The sequence below is a fragment of the Notamacropus eugenii genome, chromosome 1, assembly GCF_028372415.1.
Source record: "Notamacropus eugenii isolate mMacEug1 chromosome 1, mMacEug1.pri_v2, whole genome shotgun sequence".
Taxonomy (NCBI): domain Eukaryota; kingdom Metazoa; phylum Chordata; class Mammalia; order Diprotodontia; family Macropodidae; genus Notamacropus; species Notamacropus eugenii.
Window position 1 is genome coordinate 74,715,875 of NC_092872.1, and position 25,358 is coordinate 74,741,232.

The following is a 25,358-nucleotide window of genomic DNA, read 5'->3' on the forward strand; positions in this document are numbered from 1 at the left end:
CTGAAGCAGGAAGGGAGCAAGAAAGGAAACACAAAGAATGTGAATGAGGAGAAAAGCAGGGAACATGCGGAAGTAAGGGGGGATGGCCCCATAAAGTTAAAAACCGAAAGGGTGAAGGAAATGCTAAATAACTCATTCGTACTCAAGCTCTTTCAAACGCTGGAAAAAGGAGGTTACGCCTAACGGGATTTATTCTCTCCGGTGGCTCCGCTTGGTCATGCTCCACCACGTGACTTCCGGTTCTGTGACGTGTCGGCCGGACCACAATCCTGCGCGGCAGGTACCATCATTGGCCTCGTTCTACACGATTCCAGCCCCGCTCTCTCCCCTCGGCCGCCCAGCCCCCGCCTTTAGCTTCGAGGATCTCTTTTTGAAGACCAGTTTCACCGCTGCCCTTTTGCTTTTGTGCATCAGTGATGACCCGAAACATCCTGCTCTCCCCAGCGCCCCCCCCCCACGCCTTCCCCTCCTTAATAGCATTTAATGTAAATGGTTATTTTCCCAGGCCTCTCCAGAAAAAAAATCATCCGAGACACCGCCTCCGCTCAAAACACAACTGTCTAACACAACACAGCCGCCACTGGAGAAAAGGCGTGCACCCCAGAGCAGACACGCAGCCGGGGGAAGGGGAGGAACGCGGGCCTTCCGGCTCATCGATGAGGCGGGGCCTAGAGCCCGATGCGCTCGCGCGCCGCTCAGAGGCCCCGTCCACCCACAAATACCCCTGCGGAAGAGATGGTGAGTGGTTATCTTCCCTCTGCGACCTTACGAGGGAGGGGGCGCACTGAGAGCCTTTCCCCTCTCAACCACGCCTCACAATAAAATCTCAGCGCTTTTCGACCCCAGCCCTCAAGGTGCCAGGAACTAGGTCACCATGGAAACGACCCAGTACAACGCACCGGAAGTTGGCGAAGCACTCCGCGGCTAGTGATTGGCCTAGAAGGAGACTGCCCCGGAAATGCTTAGAAAACTTAACCCTTGAGCGAGGTTCTTTCCGCTTTCACGGCTCGCTGGCGTTTGCTTTGCGGCCGTTGCGGTGCTGTTCGTGGCCTGTGAGACGAGTAGCGGAAGGGTCGCCGGGCCCAGGTACCACCCGCGGCCCCGTGGGCCTCTTTCCTGCCCACCCTCCCCACCAAGGCCTAAGGGCGAGAACGTTTGGAAAACCGAGATCCGTGGCATTCGGAGCCGCAGGCCCTGTAAGATCCTCCGGCCTTTCCCCGTGCCAGAGCCCGAGAGGCAGGTGATTTGCCTGGGGTCACCCGGGCATTCCAGGGACTCTAAATCCAGGGCTCTTTACCACCGCCTTTTTTCCTCAGGGAGGCTGGGTGTGGTGGCTGGAGTCGAATAGACACTTTTTAAAATTTCCAAGACAAACTCAGAATCGTCCTTTAAAGATGCACTTAAAGATATTCTGTTAAGTGTCCGATGCTTTATTGGCCTCTCAAAAATGACATTTAAAAAAATAATTTATCATTTGTATGAAAGTACTCAGTTCCAAATCAGACATTTATAATAGACTAGTACACTAAAAAGAATCTTCATCTGGCAGTGTCTGTTACGTACCAAGCCACTCCAGCTTCATCCCAGCCTCACTACTGGTGGAACACCAATACACACACTTCCATGTGAACATGCCCACGGCCCCCTTTTCCACTTACGCAACCCATGATCACATATACACTTGAGAGAATTTAAACAGATGAATGCAGTCAATGGAAAAGAGATACAATAAAAACGAATGTTGAAATTAGAGCACTAAAGGGGTAAAAAATAAAGCACGATCAAACAAAAAACACGATTCCAAAAACCAAATTTGGAATGCACGGTAGGAGACGAAGAAAGTAAGACAATCCTTCCTGGTTAATCATAAATAAAAGACAAGGCGTACAACTGATTATGTTACAAAAGTAGGAGGTATGACTTACTAGAGCTTATTATAATCAATAGTATATGCAACGTGTGTGATGAAATGGAATTCCTTTCATATCTTCCCTGTGATCTCGGGCATAGTCCCATAAGTAATAATCAAGAAGAACTGAATTTATTTCTACACAGATTTTGACTCCTTTTTTTTCAACAAGTTCTAGAAGTCGATCTCGAATCAGCTCAACACACCAAAGAGAACAGCCTCTGATTTCCACCTCTTGTTTATCCCCAGACAGAAACATTTCTCCTATGGGAAAAAGATTAGAAAAAATATTAAAAACAAGTGACAACCATACAATAACAAAAATATAGACTTTGTAACTAAATTTATGCTTGTAAATACTGTAACTATTTATCTTTGTGATTTAATCTGTTTTAAAAAATCAGACTAACAAAATGATAAGCATTCTGCATAATGTGAAATTAGCAATGATACCAATGTTTTAAACTATTATTTGAAGCAGGGTGTAAATTTGGGTTCAAAGTTAAAACTATCTTCTATGGAGTGGCAGTCACCTGATCACTGAAAAAAACTGACAAGAAGGAATTAACTTTTCTAACAATGGACAGGAGTAGGAGTTCATGACCAAAGAATGAAGATTATAGCAGATAAAATGGATAATCTTTACAACATAAAACCAAAAAGGTTTTGCATCAACAAAACCAATACAATTAAAATTATAAGGGAAACAGTTAACTAAGAAAAAAATTTGACGTTTCCTAGATCAAGTTTCATATCCAAGATACATAAGGTACTGATTTAAAATTTAGGAATAAGAGTCATTAACCAAGCGATAAAAGGTCAAAGAATATGAACAGGCATTTCTCAAAGGAAGAAATCCAAGCTATCAATAACCATATGTGAAAATTTGGTCTAAGCCATCAATAACTACAGAAACACAAATTGAAGCTGCTCTGAGGATCCATCTCACACCCATTTTTAGCAAAGATGGCAGAAAAGGGAAAAGTACATTATAAAAAGTAATTGGGAACTATGCCTCAAAAATCACTCAACTATATTCTTTATCCCACAGTATTCTACATCCAAATTTCAAGATCAAATAAAGAGGAAAAGGACCCATATGTACAAAAATATTTATAGAAGCTCTTTTTATTATATCAATCAAATGAAAATTAAGGGAGTGCCCATCAATTGGTGAATGGCTGAATAATTATAGTATATGAAGGTAATGAAATGAAAAGTGTGTGTGAGCGTGTGTGTGCGTGTGCGTGTTTCACCATATTAATCATGTTGTGAAAGACACTGACCCAAAGGAACAAAAAGCTCAGAAAAAAAATAAAGTGAAAAATAGTATGCTTCAATCTGCATTCAGACTCCATCAGTTCTTCTCTGGAGGTGGGCAGCACTTTTTATCATGAGTCCTTTGGAACTGTCTTGGATCACTATTGCTGAAAACAGCTAAGTCATTCATTACTATTACTGGGTACGATTTTCTCCTGGTTCTGCTCACTTCACTTTGTATCAATTCATGTAAGTCCAGGTTTTTCTGAAATCAGCCTGCTTATTGCTTCTTATAGCACAGTAGTTAGTATTCCATTATAATTATCTACCACAACTTGTTCAGCCATTCCTCAAATGTTGGACATCCTCTCAATTTCCAATTCTTTGCCACTACGAAAAGAGCTGCTGTAAATATTGTTGTACAAATAGGTCCTTCCCCCTTCCACCCTTTTAAAAAAATCTCTTTGGGATACAGATGTAGTAGCATTCCTGGATCAAAGGATATGCACGGTTTTAGAGCACTTTGGGCACAACTCCAAACTGCTCTCCAGAATGGTTGGATCCATTACAACTCCACCAACACTGCATTAGTGTTCCAACTTTCCCACATCCCATTCCAACACTCATTCTCCTTTTCTGTCATATTAGCCAATCCAACAGGTGTGAGGTGGTACCTCAGAGTTGTTTTAATTTGCAGTTCTCTAATCAACAGTGATTTAGAGTGTTTTTTCATGACTACAGATAGCTTTGATATGAAATATAAGATTATGAAAGGGTTAGCTTCCGGGAAACCAATGACTGTCCTCTGGACCACCTCCTGATAGAAAGGTGATGGACTAAAGGTACAGAATGAAACATCTGCTTTATTTGTCTACGCACTGACAAATAAACCCTTGTTATAAATATAAAGATTTTGATTTTCCTTTTTTGTTTTTTTAATGGGGGTGGGGTTAGGGATAAATAAAATGACCAAAAAAACAAAAACATTACTGGAGCATTTTTCAAAATGCACAAAAATCTAAAGGGAAACAGACAAGCAGAACATCTTTGAAAATTACATATTGAATTTATTATGTAAAAGAAAAGGCAAAATGTACGTACTTTGTGTGTGGAATTGTTCATTTAATTGGTTAGATACAAAATAGAAACAACATATATAACTTATAACATGAACCTATAGACTTGAAAAAGAAGGGGAGAGAAGGAAAGAGAAAAGCTGAATAGAAGTTATAAATGATGATAGAAGAGTGGATGAGATCAATGATAAAGAAGAAAGAATGCTAAGGGCAGAAAGGAACAGCCACATTACTGGGACAGGAAAAGAAGGAAGGAGAACCATAAATGTGTAACACCAGGGAAGCCAAAGGAAAAAAGTCTAGTTAGAGAGAAGGGATGGTGAAACACGCCAGTGGCAAACACTGCACAGAAATCAAAGATGGGTCCGAAAGAAGGAAAGGTCACATTCAGTTTAAGGTTACATGAAGTTTGCAGTTGAAAACAGGAGACCAGAATTTAGATAAGAGATGACTAGCAATAAGAAGTAGACTAAAAATTGAAATCATGAAAATGAATGAGAAGATTCAGAGGGAGAAAAACAGAGAAAGTTTAAGGACTGACCTCTTGTGAGTTATACATGCATCCTAAAAACTGAGGAAAACTAAAAGCTTAAATATGTTACCCAAAGTTACAGAGGGAAAGGATGACGGTCTCTTCAGGGTTACCCTGAGCTCTATTATCCTATGTCCCTAAGAGAGGTGGCATCTATGTTAGATTTTAAAGTCTGGGTAGAATTTCAAAAGGTGAGAGAAGGGAGAGAGGAGCCAGTTCAGAGTTAGAAGCAGAAGAGAGGGCAGAAAATCTAAGGTCACTACATTTAAGCATAAAGTCATTAGTAAGTGATTATCTTCCAAACAGCAATTTCAGACACCAGGTTGTTGGAGGTTAAGGAAAAAGCAGATAATGAAAAAATGGAGACAGTAAATTTAGACCAATGTTTTAAAAGTTTAATAGCAACAAGAAAGGAGACTGAAATAAGACAGTAGCTAAAGGGAACAAATAGGATCAACTTTTAATGAGAAAAACTACACATATAAAACAGGAAAAGAAGATGGAGTTATTTATTAACTACAGAAGCAGTATCAGGAAACAGGTAAGGACAGTATCTAAAGCACAGGTGGAATGGTTAGCCTCAGAGAAAAATCTCTTACCCCTTCATTTGACAGTGAATAGGATAAGAAAATAAATGTGGAGGCTGTAGATTACCTATGATGTACCTCTCATAAGAAAATGACTCTGGCCAAAGAAAGTAACTAACATATTTTCAAAGTATGGAGCTTTGTAACAAGAGTTATTAGTTAATTTTTTTCCTCTAAGAACTAAAAAGTAAAAAATACTTTCCAGGATTTGAAAGGGACAAAATTCTGACATTGTTTTAGCCCTAAAGATTTTAAAAACTCAAGGGAAATTACAACAAAAAGACATTTTATGAATTGCTAAATGTGTTCATCTAATGACTGAATATAATACACAAACCCACCAGAACAAAAGGTTGCCAAAATAACAAAATTTGCTATTCATCTGCATTTAGACTCCATAGTTCTTTTTCTGGATTGTGGACAGCATTTTTCATCACAGCATGAGATTTTTCAAACAGGTTAATACAGAGGCAGAGTAACCTGCCCAAACCCCTAAAAATATTCAATGATTTTAACCTGTAAAACATTAAATCTATTTTAAAATCTAGTTATAAAAGGAATTTATTCTAAAAAATAGGAAAAAAACCATAATACTAACACAACCAAAAAAATTAAAATCAGAAACACAAGTCACATAAACTGTTGAAAAATCTGAGGTCACAGAAACTGTCACTAACCTCACTTACTCCCTCTACCTACCTTTGCTGTTAGTATTTTCTGGGGGGGAAACCACACCTATAATTTCAACAGTCTAAGGAAACTCCCAGTGAGGAAATGTCCTTCACCAAACCCAGTCATCCTTACTACTAAGCAAAAAATAGGTGGAACAGGGATGAGAAGGAGAGAATAATTTCCGGGGGATTTTTTTATCTTCATATAAATACGTGATGATAATGTACTGATCTACCATTTGGACATGAGCTTCTGGGCAAATCAATCAACAGATATTTATTAAGCAACTATTACGGAGTAGGCACCATGCTGAGTGGTAAAAACACAAAGACAAAAGTGAAAATTGCCCCTGTCCTCGAGAAGTTTACAAACCTAGTCAGAAAAAAACAATATTTAAATGTACATACACAAAATTTACAAGGTGATGGGGAAAGAGAATAATAAGGAAGGGTCTCGTATAGAAGGTGGTATGTGATCTAAGTCTTGAAAGAAAATGGGGATTCTTTGAGAGGAGTGCTTTTCAGGCATGGGAACAGCCAATGCAAAGGCAAGGAGGAAGGAGCTGGAGTGCTCTTTAAAAGAACAATAAGAAGACCAGTACGACTAGACTGCAGTATACACAGAGTAATATATAATGAAGATGGGAAAGGGAGGCTGGGACAGGGTAGTGAAGGGCTCTAAAGGCCAAACAAAGGACTTCGTTTGGAGAAAATGGGGAGGCATTGGAACTTATTCAGGACAATGGTAAAATCAGATTTGCACTTTAGGAAAATCAATTTGTTAGCTGTGTGAAGGATGGACTAGAGAGAGACAGAAAAATAAAGGGGAAGGATTATTGCATCACTCCAAGAAAGGTGATAAAGGCCTCAGCTAGGGTGGAAGCTATAAGAGAGAGGGAAGGGGATGGATATAAGAGATTAGAAGTAGAAAGGACATGCCACTGAATGGCTATGTTGAATGAGAGATAATGAGGAATTCAGCATGACTTCAAGGTTCCCAGTCTGGATAAATGGAAGGATGGTAGGAAATTCAAAATAGGGATAAGTCTGAGGAAAAAGAAAACGAGCTCAGTTTGAGCTATGCTAAGTTTGAGATGTCTACTGGACATACAGTCCAAATTATCTGGTAGGCAATTGGTCATGCAGGATTGGAGCTCAAGAGACTGGATTTGGATATACAGATCTTCAAGCTAGCTATGTGCATAAAAATGATAACTAAAGCCACAGAGATCACCAGGTAAATAAAGAGAGAAATCAAGAAGAGGGCCCAGCATTCAGAGCATCCAGGAATGCATCTTAAAGAATGACTCAACAAAGGAGAATGAGGAGTGGTCACACAAGGCAGGAGGATAACCTCCTAAGAAACCCAGAAGAGAGTGTGTCCAGGACAGGATGGTCAATAGTACCAAATTCCACAGAGAATTCAAAAAGGATAAGGACTGAGAAAAAATTATCTATTTGGCCATTGGAGGTCATTGGTAATCTTGGAAAGGTGCATTTTAAGTTGAGTAATGACACTGTGAGCTAAATTGTAAGAGACTTAAAAGAAGAGAAGTAAACACAGTAAATGTAGACAGCTTTTTCAAGGAGTTTGGCTGGGAAAGGGAGGTGATACACAAGACATTGGCTTGTAGAGAGACAGGATCCAGTGAATGTTTTTTTCAGAATGGGGAACATGGGTCTTTTGTAGGTAAAAGGGAAGGAACCAGCAATTAAGAGATTAAAGATCAGAGAAAAAGGGGTTGGAAGTGCAAGCCATTTGCTGGAGAAGATGAGAAAGGACCATGCAATCAAAAGTAAAGGTAGACAGACTGGCCTTGGAAAGAAAAGTTAACTCTTTATCAGAAACTGGAGTAAAGGAAAGAATGAAGTGACAAGGTCAGATTTGCACTCTAGGATCAATCTGACAGCTAAGTGAAGAAGGGCTTGGAGAGGGGAAAGACTTGACACAAGCGTCTACACTGGGGTGACAGTGGTGTCAAGGAGAGAGGGGCCATATATACAAGATGTTATGAAGGAAGAAATGACAGTACTTGACCAGGTGAGTGGATATGGAGGGTGAGCAAGGGAGGAGCTGAGAATGACACCTAGATTGTGAGCCTGGGTGAATGGGAAGATGGTGGTATTCTCAACAGGGAAGTTAGGAGTGATGAGGAATATTGTGAACCAGGTACTGAGAGATTACAACAACTTGGACCTGAATTGAGTGATAAATTTGCATAAACTGAACCTCTAAGGAGAAGTTTTTGAAGAAGAAACTGTCTTTTCTAAATTCATCGATGATCTCTAAATTGCCAAATCTAATGATCTGTAATCAATCCTCATCCCTCTCTCTGTCACTAATGACCACCTTCTCTCCTCTTAGCAGACAGAGAATCTGGAAATGGCCATGGGGAGTATTTCAACTTCCTTTCCAGGTCTAATATGGCATGAGAGAAGGAGCAACCATTACTGGAAAAGATGGCCAGGGATAAGATAAAGTGTCATCTATTGGGAGCCAGGTCTCTGGGAGCACTTGAGATGGAATGACTATGAGAGGAAGAGGTCTAAAATGGAACTTCCACTTGTTAATTATGAGAAAAAATTTCAAGATGTTACAGTGGAAGGGGTAGAAAGAGCTGGAGCAGAGTTTTGTTTAGATGGATATGGACTGACACGAGTCATCTACATTCTTTCAGCCAGTCAATAAACTAACTGCTTACTAAATGTCAGGCAGTGTTAAACAGTAGGAATACAAAAGAAAAAGAAAGTCCCTGCCCTCATCTAATGGGAGAAGATAACACAAAAAAAAGAAGCTGAAAAGGGGGAAAAGGAAAGAAAGTTCTTTGCAGAGGGCATGTTGTTGTCTGTTCTCATGTCTGAAGAACCAAAATGACATCACGACCAGTGTACATCAATGTACACTGTGTCCTACTGAGTGATGTGAGATAAGGAGAGTAGGAGAGGTTTTAGGGAATGGTCTTATTCTTCTTGACTCTTTTTTCCATAAAGTATGAGGTGAGATTCTTGGTAAACAGAGTGAATGCCCAGATGTTGCAGGAAGCTTGAGGAGACACAAGTAGATCTGAAATAGCCAAATTCTTCACCCTCCTGAACTTTGATGTCACTATTGAGCCACCATCATCCTCCTAACATGGAGTGAGATGGTGAATCAACTGGGAACAAATAGAATGTCTGCTTTGCTGCAGTGAGGAACTAGTCAGCATTGAATAGCATGTGGATAGTAGGAAAGAAGACAAATGGTGGCAATAACGGAGAGCTGTGGTTTGCCAAGGTATGACTGTCAATAAGACGTGTGTACGTGTGTGTGTGTGTGTGTGTGTGTGTGTGTGTGTGTGTGTAAATGAGAGTGTAATGTGGTGTAGAGCTGAGTTCTTTTAAGAACTTGTCTGCAGAACCGCTTAACAATGAAGAAGGTCCTAAAGCAGGTAAGTCTTCACTGGGGTAGGAATCAGGCAGTGACATCCCTGTTCCCCAGTTCTCGTGCAAGAGAAAGTCCAAAAAGGAGCCAATCAGCGGGGGTGGGTGCCAGGAGTCTTGTCCCCCAGCTCAGGACTGCTGCAAACAGCACGGGCTCAGGGACCAACAGGAAGAAAAATATGGTAAGCTAGCAAAGTCTTTCATAATAATTACATCACTTCATCCTCAACTAAGCTGTGATGTTGTAGATACAATCAGTCCCATTCTGTAGATGGGAAAACAGGCTGAGAGAGAGAATACGATCTGCTAAAGGTCACACAGTGTCTAAGGAAAGATTCCAGCTCAGGTCTTCCTGAGTATTAAGTAAGCCAGTCCACACAGTACAGAATCACAACTCAGAGTACATGTAACAGAGTTATACCATAAACGCTTTACAAACCTTTGAGAAGCTTCTTCAGTAGCTCACCAGAGTATCTTATTGCTCCCAAGTGAGCAAGCACCTGAGGCAGTCTGTAGTCAGCAAACATTGTGATGCTGGAGATGTCACTGAAACAGCCATCGCCTTTGCCTTCCAATACACACCAAGTATCTGCCACAAGGATCTGAGCCCGTTTGTAAAATGAAATCCTTTTACCCTAATAAATGAGAAAAACAAAACTGTTATTTGAGTATTTTTCGTTTCATATCTACAAAAATGCCATACCAAGAATGTTTTATTGGTCTCAGTTGTGATTACTTGTTATTTAATAGTAAGAAAAGCTTCCTCTGTAAACTCACTGAGAAAGCTCCTTGTAGTTCAATTCAACATTGATTAAACCCTTAATGTGTTTGAGATACTGCTGGGTTCTGAGGACACAAAGACAAAAACCAAAATGGCCCCTCCCACTCAAAGAGCTTCCATTTGTACTGGGGTGATACAATACAAACAACATGAAAGATGAGTAAACAGAAGATAAATTGGATCAGGAGACAATGATAACTGGGGGACTGAGGAACAGCCACAGAGGAAGAGCACCTTCTAAAAGGATGTCCCCAGCAGCATGTGCTCCCTAAGTATCTTTATTTATATTGTATAGGAAAACGTATCTGCCCTGCTAGAACACAAGCTCCTTGGGGGCAGTACTGCTTCATTCTGGTCTACATATTCCCTGCGCTAAGCAGTGTGGCAATTACAGGCACTTAACAAATACCAGTTAACTGACTGGATAGTTTCTGTAACATCCCTGACAAGTGGTCATGCAGCTGCACTATCAACAGAGATAGGTAAGATGTTGGAAAGGGTAGCTTGTGGTGGACAGTGAGATGGGTAGGTTGAATAGGCAGATAGACACTGAATTGAAGCTCAGGTGGAGGCTTGGGGTTGAATATGCTGATTTAGGAGTCACTGAAATAGAAGCTGCAATTAAAGCCACAAGAGTGGGTGAGATAACAAAATGAGAGAATTGAGAAAAAATAAGTTCAGGGCAAAGCTTGGAGATCTCCACACTTAGGAATGGGAGGAAGATTATCAACCAAAGTAGGTTAGGAAGAGGCATAAAGAAGGCAGTTCCACAGAAGCCAAGGAAAGAGCGCACCCAGAAGAGTGGTACAGTTTCAACTTTAAAGAAAAGTCAAGAAAGGTGAGACATGAGAAAAAGTCATGAGATTTGGTTGGGGTAACTGATGAGCTAGGAAAAACACTCATGTTCCCCCAACATCCTCTGTGATCCAGTGCTATCCCTCACCAAAGATACTCCATTATCTAGGTATTTTCACTGGATGTCCCCCATGGCTAGAATTCTCTTCCTTTCTCATCTCCTTTTCATGGTTGCCCTGGCTTTTTTAAAAATTCAGCTAAAATCTCACCCCCTTGATTCTACTGCCTTCCCTCTCTTGATTATTACCCATTTATCCTGTATATATCTTGTTTGTACAGTTGTTTTCCCTATTAGGCTGAGAGCTCTTTGAAAACAGGATCAATATTTTGCTTTTTTTTTTTTTTTTTTGTATCCCTAGAGTTTAACACCATGGCTGGCACATAGTACGTACTTAAATGTTTACTGACCAACAGAGAATGCAAGTTTAGCAGCTTGATAATGATGGAAGCCAGATTACAACGAACTGAGGAATGAATGGTCATGGAAGCAGTTTTGTAGATTATTTTTTTAGAAGTATAGCACTGAAGAGGAAATTTAAAAAATTAAGTCATCTTCTTTTCTAAGGCAAACACTTATTTATTAGAGACTATTTTGCATTTGCACTTCAGGAGCAAAAGTTTGCCAAGGACTGCAACCCAGAACTACCAGCACTTTAAAGCACTGACGTGACAGTGTTGGGCTAGAGAACTGAGAAACAAAAGGCACTATACCACCAAGCCTAAGGTAAAGAGCACAGCATCCAGTTGGGGCCAATTCTAACCATCCAACAATCAGTTGGGGCAGAGACTTAAGTGGGTGAGCCATGAATTTCTCAGGGTGGGAAAGGGCTGAGATGCTTTGAGATCTACCCCCAGGGAAACCACGGGAGAAGGAGAAAGTCAGGAAGTGAGTGACAAGGAAAAATAGGTGGTGGTGGTGGTGGTGGTGGTGGTGGTAAATGAACAAAAAGTACCAAAGAGTTAAAGGAGAAATCACTAAGAACTTGAACATAAACAGATAAAGCATCAAGAAAAACAGTAACAACAGAAGGAGATATGTGGCCTCCAGTTCAGGCATCTATGAATAAATAATGCAAAATAAAGGAAAATGATCCAACATTTGATGAAACAGAAGACCCTTATGGAATTTGAGAACATGGAACCACAACACACTATTTGTTCCTGAGTGATTCAAAAGAGAAATGAGAATTATGAGAGCAGAATTCATGTCCTGAGCAGCAAAAATAACAAGCAGAAGAGAAAAACCTGGATCTTCAATGGCAAACAAAAGAAAGAACAACAGACTGGGAATGCAAATACACAGAAATGAACGACAACCGAGGAGAAGAGAAGGCAAAAATAGGAGCAATAAAAGAGAAGAGGCCGCTATGCAAGCAAAACATACTGAGCTCAAAGGTGGGACGCACGGAGACAACCTGCGCATCACAGGCCTCCCAGATGAACACGACTGGAAAAAAAACCAAAAACTCAACACTGCAATGAAGGAAAAAACAGAAGTGCCCACAACTTAGAAAATGAAATTCTAATTGAGAGAATTCACAAATCTCCTCCAGAAAAAACCCCAAGGCTGCAAATTCCAAGCACATAGTGGTTAAATTTAGCAATTCAATTTAGAAACAAGTTCTACAAGTTACCAGGAGAAAGATCTTCAAAAACAAGGGAAAGGACATTTGAATAACATAAGACTTCTGTACCCACTAGAAAAAAGAAGAAGGAATGTAACAAGATGTTCTGAAGCACACCGGACCTCAGGACACAGGCAGATCTACCCTGCAAATCTGAGCTTAACCATACAGGACAAAACGATGGACATTCACGAGTAAAGAAGAGTTGGAAACGTTTTTAGAAAGAAAACCAGAACTGAAGCGATTATTTGCTGTGCCCCAACACCCCAAATATCAGAAGTGCAAAAGGAATGAATAAATGCAGCAGGCAGTGACAATAATAGCAAGGATGGCAGAGGAATTCTTAGTAAAAGACTTCTTTCAAATTGTACATGAGTAGACAGAGGTGAAGATGGGAATCTGACAAGAGGTAAAAATGAAAGGGTGGAGGTGGAAAAGGGGGATAGAGAAGAGTAAGTGATGTGCCCAGGTCAAATCAAGGAATAGCAATGAGGGGAAAACTGATCTCTGTAGTCTCAAAAAGAGAAGAACCTAAAGGGAAGTAAGTGAGAAAGGAGGGAAACACTGAAAAGGAGGGGAGAGGTAAAGAGGCCTTACTTCGGAGGTGGAATGCTTCTATGGGTGAAAAGTGATGGTTGATGAAGAAGATAAGGACCTTAGAATGGACGAGGCCTGGGGGACCTGGAGTTTGAACTCTAGTTGTCCCGGGAAGGGGGAGTGGAGACTTAGAACCCCTAGACACCTGAAGGAGTAGAGAGCATGGACCCAGGGAGGAGATTTCCAGGTAAATGTAGGAAAAAAGTCAATAAATAGATGGGGGGGGGGGGGGAGAAGAAAGGGGGTATCCTACAATGGCAAATGGCACGGTGTCTTCTCTGAAACCTGTGATAACTGGCAATGTTCTGGGAGTCAGATCCAATGGAAAAGGGGAACACATGGAGTAAGCACTACAAGGCAGTGGCAGAAAGCACCCAGAGGGGAGACCCTAGAATGGGCACCCAAGAAGTTTTGATTGCATAAAGAAAAGAGATAGGGGACATGAATTAGAGAATTAGGATCTAGAGGAAACCAAAAAAGACGAATAATGAAGAGTGAGATATCCTTTTTGGAAAGGGGCACAGAAAGTGAAATTTAAAAACTAATGAACGCATTTAGCTGAAAGGGAGGAGAGGAAGGGAGAATCTACTTGACTAAGAGGAAATAAAAGGGGGAAGAATTGCATATCTAGATAAAAGCATGACAGAAAAAAGGGAAAAAAATGAAAGGAAGGAAGGAAGGATGTTCAAAGGCTCCCTGTCACCTCTAGGATAAAACAGAACTCCTCTGGCTTTAATTTTGTTTCCTAGGCATGCTACTATTGCTCTCAATGTATGCTCAGCTTTGCAGCCACACCAACCTGCTAGCCATTCCCTGAGCTCACCACTCCATCTCTCACCTCCATGCTTTTGCACAGGTTGTTTCTGCAGGACCACACAAAGTGTTTTCTTCCCAACTGTTTCTTGAAATCCCTTAGTTTTAGTCAAGGCCCAACTCAAGCAGCACCTGCTAATGGAAAGCTTCATGATCTCCCAAACTGTTAGTACTCTCCACCTCCTCAAACTTTTTCCTTTCATCATCCCACCATAAAGGTTCCTAGAGTCAGTGATTCCTGCAGGGGAAGGTTCCGCTCTAATAGTGGCCATGTGGGTGCTAAGAGGGAGAGGCTTTATCGTGTCATTATGCACTGCAAAGGTAAAATCATCAAATACAGAGGGTAGAGAATGGGTAAAGGACAACGCAGAAGTCAACTAAGAAACATCCTGAAATTGTTAACTTTCTAATACTCATGGCATTCTGATTATCATCTCATGAAATGCTTTTAGAAACGTTTACAGAATCACAAAATGCTAGATCTGGAAATGATCCTGAGGATCATCTAGTCTAAAATTCTCGGGTTTTTTTTCACATCCAGAAAAAAATCACTTTATTTGAAATGTTAGCTACAACTTAAGAGATCTAACATCACAACTACTCATTTTGAAAAGACCACGTAGCCTAGTTCCAATAATCTATACAATCCCACAAATATCCATAACAGGAATATCTTCCATCTCTAAGCTGAAACAAGAAATACTGGTCACAACCAAAGACACAAAGTTACTGCTGGTCTTGGCCTGCTTTACTATTTCACTGTCAATTACAGTTTTATGCTAAATCAGTTTAATCTTCAGGAATGATTTTCTATTTCTTTATTCTTAGAATAATCAATTTGGAAACCTGTACTGCATTTCCACCTCCCAATTTAGCCAATATGGTCTTCTCTCAGCCCTTCACACACACTATACTTGTCTCCATACCTTTGCCCTGGCCATCTTATACCCCCCTGAATACACTGCTCCCTCCTTACCTCTGCCTAACAGTTTTTCCCTTTAAGACACAGTTTGAACACCATCTTCAACATGAAGCTTTTCCTGACCTGTCTAACTGCTAACGTCTCCCCTCTCAAACCACGCTGCATTTAACTATTTTTCATATATTTATGTTTATTTGCTTATCTTAATGCTGCATATGTAATTGTCATCCTCATTAAAATGTAAGCCCCTTGCATGTAGAGTTGTTTCATTCTTGGGACTTGTATCCCCAAAAGATCCTTGCTGACTGATTCTGCTGCTCCTTGGATTCTCAGCCAGCTTGAAGTCGCCCTAGTTCTGGGCAGGGGCTGAAATGTTGTACGTGTTCATGTTCTGGCTAGTTGTCTGGGGCCCCTGAGGAATGAGGGTAACAGCAAGTTCAAAAGTCTGCCCATCACCTCAGAGCACCAGTGAGCAGGGCGGAGGATGGAGCTGCAGTTGGCCAAGGTACTGCTCTCGTTTCAGGGCCTGCCTGGCTTGGAGGAACAGAAGGGAGAAAGGTAGGCACCAGCAAACTGGGTCTAAACTTCTCATCTTACAGATGAGGAGAACTAACGTCCAGAGAGAACGTTTGCTCCATCATCATAACTGACGTCACTGAAAACACCATTGAGTCCCAAATAACATTTCCTTTTACTTCCTATAATTTTGCTACTATAAATACTTGTACTTCAAGTAGTCATACTTCATTGATACAACTAAAGCAGCTTCTCTAATCCTAAGTAGTCTTCAGGAGATGTTATTCCGCCTGTCTCCCTGCCTCCCCCTTCACACCCCTCCCCCCCAAAAAGCCTCGGCTAGTGGGCTAACCTTGTGATGAAATCTTCTAAATTTAGTTAAGAAGCCAGGGTCACCTCCAGGCCAGCATTAAGTATCGAATTAGAACTATAGTGGACAGTAAATATAGCTCATTCGAAATAGTTCCACTCTAACATTTTTAACTGTTAATAGAAAAAACCTTATGACTATAAGCTAATGTAATTTAATAAGTCACCAAAAATGCCCTGAGCTCTTGAAACAAAAGGGCAAAGTGAAAACAGAATCAACCAGTCACCTCCTAAGAGAAGTCCTGAAATAAAAACTCCCAGTTATAACCAAAATCCACCACTTTCAGGTCACAGAAAAAATAAAAGTAGACAAAAAGTTCTGTTAATCAACAGTCATGATACCAAAAGAAACGAGTAGTAACTTATTTTATTACAAGAGAAAGCTAAAGCACATGCCTGTCAGTTCTATATACAGTATATAAATGAGCCTGTATTTAAGTGTTTCAACAAAAAGGGGAAGTCATAGGGGAGAGGAAAAGGCCCAGTCCCCTCCCCAAGGGGAGGAAAAATGATGAAGGGAGGGGGAGCAAGAGTGAATCGAAGGGCAGAATGGCAGCACCAGCTCCTTCTCCCTCCTCACTGGGAACTGCCAGAGCATGGAAGGAGAATGTCTTGCTTATCTGAAAGGGCCCCAGCTGTACAACTGATCTGTCTGGGCTAAACTGACTGGAGCCAGGTTTGTGGCTGACTCAGCTTCAGGGGCACATTGAGGGTTCTGTTAGGGTTGAAAGTAGCAAATTATGTCAGCTGGGGGTGGGGGTTGGAGGAGGAGGAAGAGGATCCTTCCAAGGCATACTCCAAGTCGAGTGTTTTTGGAAAATATGGCAACTCAAGAAAACAAGTTCAGGAGGCTCCTCCACAGTTCAAATAAACAATGAGTCACAATAAAATTTACACAAGGCTTAGCAGCTGTCAAATATAAAAAGGAAAGGAGAATTTGGAATATGATATTATCATAGCCCTTGGGCTTCTAAGGAATGATAACCTATTTAGCAAGAGTAAGTATAATCCTGCATGGGCAAAAATGAACCCTTTAATGGAACAATGGATTTCCACTCATTTCTGAGAAAAAGAAAGTTGTTGATCCTTAAAAGACACCCAGGCTTTCACAAGATAGAGATAAGGGAGAGAATTTCCAGGTATGGGTTAATAGCTTAAGTGGTGATGGGATTTGGAATGCTGTATATTAGATCCAAATATGCCAAGTTTGAGCTAAAATAAGAGTGCAATGGGGAAAGTGGAGGAATAATGTCTAATCAGCCTAGAAAGAAAGTTGAGAGCTACACCTCAAAAGAATTTAAAATGTTAAATAGAGGAGTTTGTATTGAAGGATGTAGGGAGTCCCTGAAGCTCCTTGAGCAAGGGAATGACATGTTCAAACTTGTAATTTAAGAATCTCAATTCAATGTGTATACATCTGAAATATTATTTATTTAAAAAATCATTTACATGCAGTTTCTTAGGGATGTGTCTAACACACATAAAGCAAAAGAAAAGCACGATACTGGGAATATAATAGATTTTCATTAATTTCACAGATTTTGTTAAATGTATGATGAACTGAACTCTAAAACAGAGTGATTCATCTATGACACTTAACTGCTTTCTTCCTTTCTTCCATGATACTAGGAATCCATGATTCCATGACAACAGAATCTTTGACAACTAAAAGCAAACAGAACTTGAATATATTTTGAATTCACTACATCCTGAGGTCTCTGAAAATCTAACTGAAGTCACTGCAAGGCCACCAACCACTGTGGCCCCAGGATGGATGAAAGGGTAAGAAGGAAGGGCCGCTGTCAAATATTTAATACTTTTAACAAAAGCGTATATTTTAGACCAAGAGCTATGACGGATAACTGCACCAAGCCAATGGAAACTATTTCATAAGTTTAAAAAAAAAGCCACCACTAAATTCGGAACAACCTTGAAAATGCAACGAAATAACAAAGTCAGAAAGAGGACAGTATCTGACAATATTCAATGTCAATAAATACAATGGAGAAAATGTACAGTCACCTTTCAATTTGTAGAACAGATTGAGCCCAACTTATAAGACTGAGTTTAAAGTATTTGTTACATATTAATTTGATTAACTTAAGACATTTTCTCTAAGGGCTTTTCTGGTGCTGTGGCACCACAGTGATAGAGAATTCGGTAAAACAATTTTATAAGAGCAGTTCTTTTTGTGGTGGCAAAGAACTGAAAATTGAGGGAACGTTCATCAATTAAAGAACAAGTGAACAAGTTATGGTATATATATATGTAGCATGTAAGTTGTGGTATCTGTGGCACATGGTATGAGGTATATGACGACTGACTTGACAGTTCTTAAGCCCCAAAAGAAAACGACACTATTAAATGAAATGTGGCAATGGAATATTATTGTTCTCCAAGAAATTACAAGCAGGCTAATTTAAAAAAAAATAAATAATCTGGAAAGACTTACATGAACTGATGCAAAGTGAAGGGAGCAGAACCAGAATATTGTACATAGTAACAGCAACACTGCATGAAGATTAACTGTGAATGACTTAACTATTCTCAGTATTAAAATGATCCAAGACAATTCCAAATGACTCTTGATGAAAAATGCTATCCACCACCAGTGAAAGAACTGATGGAGTCTGATGGAGCATACTATTTTTCATTTTATTTTTTTCATGGTGATTTTTTTTCTGCATCTTATTTCACAACATGACTAGAATGGAATGATGTTTTGCATGACTGCACATGTATAGCCTATATAAAATTGCTTAATGCCTCAGGGAGGGGAGAGAGGAAAGAAGAAGGGGGAGAATTTGGAATTCAAAATTTTTAAAACCAAATGTTAAAAACTGTTTTTACATGTAATTGGGAAAATAATATTTTTTTTAAAAACCCAACAATTTTATAAGTTAACATAATTCAAGTGAACATCTTGTTTTCTCCATAAAATTTAATACTGTTAAAGTACTCTGAAGTATGAAACAAAATGCACCATGCAGAAAAACAGTTGAGCCTTACAATAATATTGTATGTTAGAGTAGAAAATGGTATTAGGCAGGTTTATCTTAGATTCCATCCAACAACTATATTACTAGAGAGAATAAGCAGGAGAAAACAATAAAGAACCAAGAGATAAAAATTAAGGCAAGGATGAGAAAGTCAGTCAATAGTTAGGAAATAATAGAACTTTTAATCACTGTAGCACTAAATTTGTTACTCCTTTTTGTTCACAGAGAATTACTCATAAATAGAAGTTGGATTATTATTTCAAGATTAAGAAAATGCTGACCAAGCTTCAGGCATTTGTAGAGGTAAATTTTTAACTAAGTTTAATTTAGATTCCTTTTTCATTTAGATATTATTTAAATTAAGATAAAATTTTTAATTAACTTAAAATATAATTCAACAAATAAGCATTGGACATCTATCTGTAAGATATAGTGGAGGATATGAAGAGTCAGATAATATGGTTTCTATTTTTAAACAGTTTATATCTAGGAGAGGATAAATACAACAAAAGACAGAATGAGTTCATTTGTCATAAAAGAGCTACAAAGTGCTACAGCCAGAGAGAAAAAGAAGAGTTTGCTTTCAGCTGATGGTAAGGGGAAGATTTTCATGACAGAAGTAGAATCTGAGTCTTAAGCTTTGAAAGATCCTGACAGGCTGTAAAGAGGGATCCCAGACAAAGGCAAAAGAATTAGCCAAAGTAGGGCAGCATACCACCACTGCAGGGCATGGTGAATTTCTTGATTTGTCAAAATGCGTAAGGTAAATATATACAGGTATAGGTAAAGGTTTGGAAGATAAAATTGAAAAACAAGACAGCAATCAAGTGACAGGGGGCCTGGAGGCTGTGCAGAGTCTGAACTTGATTCTGCAAGCAATGAGGAACCACAGAAGGTTTTTTAGCATGGATGGATAAGAATTGTTATTTATGGAAATAATTCAAGACAATAATGTATAGGATGGATAGAAACAGAGAGACTCTGGAGAAAGAGAGGACAGTTAGAGGTCTACTGCAACAGTCTTGATGAGTGGTCATCAGGGGCCGAATTGGGCGTGTTACTTCACAGGTGTTACTGTGGGAATGTAAAAGAAGTGATCAATGCAACAGACACTGTAGAAACAAAAGTCAGATGGTTACTGATTGGACTGGAAAGGAGGATTGGGGGAGAAAACAAAAGGAAGTATCAGAGATAACTGACATGGTAGTTTTTAAGCCAAGAAAGAAAATGACACTATTAAATGAAATGGGGAAATTAGAAAGAAGAAAATATCTGGGGGCAGAAGGCTATGCTTTCCATTTTAGACATATCGAGTTTGATGGTGGAATGGCCAAAAGGAGCTATTCAGTAGGAAAATGGAAATGTTGGACTAAAACCTGAGACTGAAGTCACATATCACAGTGGAAAAAACACTGGCTTTGGTGCTGAAGAACCTGGGATCAGAAAGCATGGTTCCACCACTGGCCACCTGTGCGACCTTGGGTAAGTCACTTAAACCTCTTTAGCTCTCAGTTTCTCGTCTGTAATATGAAAGAGTTAAGAATCAGTGACCTCTAGGCCCCTTCCTAAATGACAGTAAAGTTCATCCATACAAGGACATAACAGAAGCCATGATAACGAATGATGAGATTACCAGGTTAGAGAGAAAGAACCAAAGGGCTGAAGATAATATTTTGGTAGTTAAAGGACTACATGTATTTCATAAAATTAAAAATTAACTCTAAAATCTCTGGTTATTATTACAACAATAGCAACCACATTAATGCTTTAAGGTTTGCAAAGTACTTCACCTATAGTAACGCATTTAATTCTCACAGCAACCACGAGGGGTATGTGCTATTATGATCTCCATTTTACAGATGAGAAAATTAAGGCTGAGAGAATTTAAGTGACTTGACTAGGGCCATAGTAAGTAAAGGTATGAAGCAGGATTTGAACTCAGGTATTCCTGATCCAGGATCAGCACTCTATCCACTGTACCACATAGCTGCTTACATATGCATTTTTGTCCTTTAAAATTTAAATTTTTACTGTAAATTTGAGAAGCATTCTGTAATAAAAAAGTGATAGTAAGGATAATTTTTAGATGGGCATTTAATTTCTCAAAAAAAAAAAAAAACCAAAAAACAAAACCAACTCACCTGATATACAGCCACATCTCTATAAGAAGGGAAACTTTCAACTACCAGGGACAGGAGTTTTTGTGCACTTTTGTTACTCTTGCGAACACAGTTAAGAAAAGACCCTCCAAACTTCTCAAGTAAAATTTTTCCAGTTTCATTGAGAATCTGATGCCTCTCTTCTATCAAAGGCATGGGCACATCCGTGTCAGAGTGCAAGATATGCTGAAGCTGATCAAGGGTAACTGTGGCATAGTATGGAGCCCTAGTGAGGGGTATTCCTTGAGAGGAAGGGGTGAGAAGAAAAGCAAAAAGAAAAAATATATTTCAAAGAAAAATGACAATATGAAGACAAACATGAAACAAAAAACCCTATTGTTTAAGTTCTAGTTTCATTATTTTGCTAAGATTCTAATGAAGTCTAAATTCCAATCTTAAATTATAAACACAATGCAAAAGAAATTCTAGCAAGAAATTATTCCTATGCAGAGGGAGCCCAAATTTCCCAGGTACCTACTCTGAAAACAGCTAATGTGCCTTTTAGTATGTGTGGAAACTTGAGAAGACAAGTGGTACTGAGTGAGGGCTAAGACAAGTTTTTCATTTATTTTAACAGTGCAAAATATAATACCACCTATTGAATCATACAGCCAGAGATGAAAAAGACTCTGGAAGTTACCCTCTAACTTTAGAGATGAGGAAATTGAAGTCGAGATTCCGTTAAGTGACTTAGTCAAGGTCACACAGGTAGAAATTAACAGTGACGGAGGTCTGAGCTTCCAACTTCACAGCTGTTTCCAAAGTACTACTCGTCCCTGAAGAAATGCATGGGAATTTTTGATACAAAGTACCTTCAGTACAGCAAGAAGGCAATGATTTTAGAAAAAGTATTTGTTATTGTTCATATACAATATTCATATCCCTTACAACTAGGAGACATGTATGTTTTAATTTTAGAAAATATATATACCATATATTTAAAAGCAGGGATTTATTACGTTTTGCAAGTTGAAGGCACTAAAGCCTTTCATACCTCAAAGCCTTCTGGAGCTCAAGAGTTCCACATTTAACTATGGTTCTACAAGAACACAAAGAAATGACATGAAGTTGAATCATGACTCCTTGTCATTTATATTTCTGACTAGCGCAACATAAAAATAAATACTTTCAAATGCAAGGTATTAATCCTTCAATTAATCCTAACAATTTCAATGGAACAGTTACTAATGCAAGGAAAATTTATTTAGGAGGAAATAAAATATTATGGACATACAGGCCTCCAAATATGCAAAGACTGTTTAGTAAGATTTTACAAAAACAAAAATGTGCTTTAGTGTTTTATTGTGCTCTATCTTATATTAAATACTGATGCTTGACAGAAAAGTTAAAAAAATTTATGAATGTGGAGTAACTGTGGAATAGTGGCAGGAGTACTGGATAGGCAGTCAGTGGACCTGGGTTCAAATTCTAGCTCGGCTATTTATTACCTAACGTGACTTTGAGCAAGTCTATTTCCCACCTATGGGCCTCAGTTTCCCCATCTGCAAACAGAGAGGGTAGGACTAGGGGTTTTTTGATGTCTCCTCTATAAAATTACACATGCACTGGCAGTTCTGGCTACCTTGGTGCCCTAGCTGGCACCTCTGGCTTACAGTTTCCTTCTTGTTCTACCAGAATCTGAGAGGGACAGCTAGTTGGTGCAGTGGAGAGACAGCACCAGTGCAGGAAATCAGGAAGACCTGGGTTCAAATCTCACCTCAGACACCTGACACTCACTAGCTGTGTGACTTTGGGCAAGTCACTTAACCCCAATTGCTTCATCCTGGGTCATCTCTAGTCATCCTGATGAATATCTGGTCACTGGATTCAGACGGCTCTGGAGGAGAAGTGAGGCTGGTGACCCTCACAGCCCTCCCTCACTCAAAACAAAGGCATGTCATTATTTCTCTGATGGCACGGTCTTCTTCGGCAATGAAGGACGAACACACCACTACCCAAATCTTGGCAGTGCCTAGGATTTCTTGAGCTTACAGAACTCCCTCTACCCAGCGGAAGTCCTGGAGGTTAAATGACTTGTCCAGAGTCACACAGCTAACAAATATCTCAAATGGCGTGTGAACTCAGGGTTCCTTGACTACAAACTAACATTTTATCCACTAAGCTACCCCTGCCTCTTGGAATGCACAACTCACAATAAAAATGCCAACGTATCACCTTCAATAGTAAACGAAACATTGTATACTTTCGTGCTCTATTAGAAACACTGTATACTTTCAAGCTCTATTAGAAATATTTGTGTGAAACCAAATAAATCTTACAGAAAACTCACACCAAAAGGCACGCCAATAGCAAAACAAAACAAAACAAACCACGGGCAAAATCCTAATTGTAGGTCTCCGCTTCACTTTTGCCATCCTTGGCAGGCCTTACAATAGGACATCCCTTATGACGTTCTATTGATTTTATCATACTGTAACTTCAGGTAACAGAGAACTTGTTCTGTTTTCCCACCGGTGCCCTTTATTGCACTGCGGGCTAGCATACAGGAGGTGCTTAATAAATGCTGGCGGATCGATCTTTGGGGAGGTGCCACAGCTGGGCTAGGCGGCCCCAGCAGCCCCTTCGCGGGCTCAGCCTGACTTACCCAGGGTGCCCTCTGCCCATGCCCCCAACTTTCTCTCCCAAGCCGCACAAATCGGCTCCCTCATTCCTGGGGGCTAACCTTGGTCCAGGGCTCGGTTGACTGCAGCGCACAGGGCCCAGTACCCGCTGTACGTTTTCCCCTTGTACTTCACCGCACACTTGCGATCCTCCTCCTCGGACCAAAAGGAGAAGTTGAGAGTGTCCACCACAAACACCCAGTTGACCGCGTCTTCATCGGTCGCCTGGGGGTTCAGCTCGTGCAAGGACTTCCAGCCCCCCAAGCCGAACTCTCGGCCCGGGACCTTCTCCAGCAGCATCTCGGCCACTCGATCGACTCCGGCTTTTTCCACAAACACGTCTTGGCTACGCTCCGCCACGAATTCCGCGGACTCCCGTGGGGGTAAGGGGGCTTCCATCGCGCCTGTCCTCCGAGACTAGGAAACGCGAAGGAGAAACAACCAAAGCGAGCCCCCGAGCCCCGCTAGCGTGGCCCGAATAAAGCTTCCCAGGGACTCACGTGCAACTTTCCAGCCGGGACCGGATCCCCCTCCCCTCCCCCACGGCGCCTCGAGCTCCCAGGACCCTCCCTCTTTCCCTCTCCCCGCCAGTGGAAGCTCGCCTCTAACGGACAGAGCGCGCGACCACTGCCCCTCCTCCTCCAGCCCGCTCTCCCGCCCCTTCAGGGGAAGTCGGTGGGGAGGGGCAAAGGGCCTGGGCCAGGAGAAGGAGATCACGTGGGAGGGGGCGACTGGGCCCAGGCGAAGGCGATCACTTGGGAGGGGGCGACTGGGCGCGGAGTGCCGGGATCCGGCTCAGTGGACCACGTGCGTCGCACGCATTCCGTGAGGGGGCGGGGAGGGGCGGAGGGGGCGGGGAGGGGCGCTAGCCCCGGGCCTTGGAGGCGTTTCCGGTTCTGGCGCTCCTTCGGCCAATCGCCCGCAGCCGCTGGGGACTTAGTTTGGAGCGCCCTGGCCCGTTTCCATGGTGACCGGGGCCTTGGGGATGGGGCAGGAAACTCGGGCTGGAGGATTGAGAGCGAGTGTAGTGGGGGAGGCGGAGGAGAGCGGGTCTCACCGCCATTTTGTTCCCCGCCCGGCCTCGGCTACCCCTGAGCGGCGCAGAAAGTCCTCGGGAATACTCGGTCCCAGCACTCGGACTTGACTGAGGGGCAGGCAGGTGGGGGGGAAGAAAGTGACTGCTCTAAGGTCTCCGAGCTAGCTAGGGGTGGAGCTGGGGCAGCCCCAGGTGGGAGGCTCCGCCCGGCCCACGGCCGCCTTTCCTCCCCGCCCCCCCAGTCGGCTGGGGATGGTTCGGGCCTTTGGCACCCGGATGTGGAGTCATGGGGTGCGGAAGGTCCGGGGTCTGGCGTTGAGCTGCAGGGCTGGCCAGCGAGCGGCGCCGAGAAGCCCGAGTGCCGGACCCCTTCCTGCCCAGTGCTTTTGGTGGTTTTCCTCTTTTTTCCTCTGGCCCCCCAGCCGGCGCTCTGCGGCCGGAGGCACGTTGCCATGTCTGGTTTGCACCCGGGAGGTTGGTGCGAGGTGTGATTCTCTGGAGCTTGGGAGGAGTTGACGCTAGTAGGGTTTCGTGTAATTGGAGAGAATGCAGTAGAGAAATGAACGGTCCATTTCCCCCACCACGCACCTCCTGCTTTTTAAGAGACTGG

General features: G+C 41.4%; 2 protein-coding genes across 3 annotated transcripts in view; one reads left to right on the top strand and one right to left on the bottom strand.

Moving 5' to 3' along the window:
- Positions 1-1,414: 1,414 nt before the first annotated feature.
- On the bottom strand, positions 1,415-24,570 carry QNG1 (Q-nucleotide N-glycosylase 1). Its single transcript, XM_072605833.1, has 4 exons — positions 23,775-24,570; positions 21,074-21,333; positions 9,895-10,090; positions 1,415-2,173 (listed from the first exon to the last, which is right to left on the bottom strand). Exons 1-4 carry the CDS (start codon positions 24,109-24,111, stop codon positions 1,941-1,943), a joined length of 1,026 nt encoding a protein of 341 aa, XP_072461934.1. The 5' UTR covers positions 24,112-24,570; the 3' UTR covers positions 1,415-1,940.
- The window catches only part of RMI1 (RecQ mediated genome instability 1), a 61,102-nt gene continuing 53,350 nt past the window's right edge, over positions 17,607-25,358 (top strand). Inside the window, exons 1-2 of one of the 2 annotated variants that reach the window (XM_072605585.1) lie at positions 17,607-17,715; positions 19,158-19,235. The gene's annotated coding sequence lies outside the window, so the exon portion shown is untranslated. Of the gene's footprint in view, positions 17,716-19,157; positions 19,236-25,358 lie in introns of those variants that run through there. The other variant, XM_072605573.1, reaches the window with a different exon arrangement.

Excerpts from the sequence above, each read along its gene's own strand:
- QNG1 (XM_072605833.1), bottom strand. The coding sequence starts at position 24,111 with ATGGAAGCCCCCTTACCCCCACGGGAGTCCGCGGAATTCGTGGCGGAG. Across the intron at positions 10,091-21,073 it reads GAGATGTGGCTGTATATCAG|GGTAAAAGGATTTCATTTTA; the intron begins GTGAGTTGGTTT and ends CTCATTTATTAG. Across the intron at positions 2,174-9,894 it reads ACTGAAGAAGCTTCTCAAAG|GAGAAATGTTTCTGTCTGGG; the intron begins GTTTGTAAAGCG and ends TTTTTCCCATAG.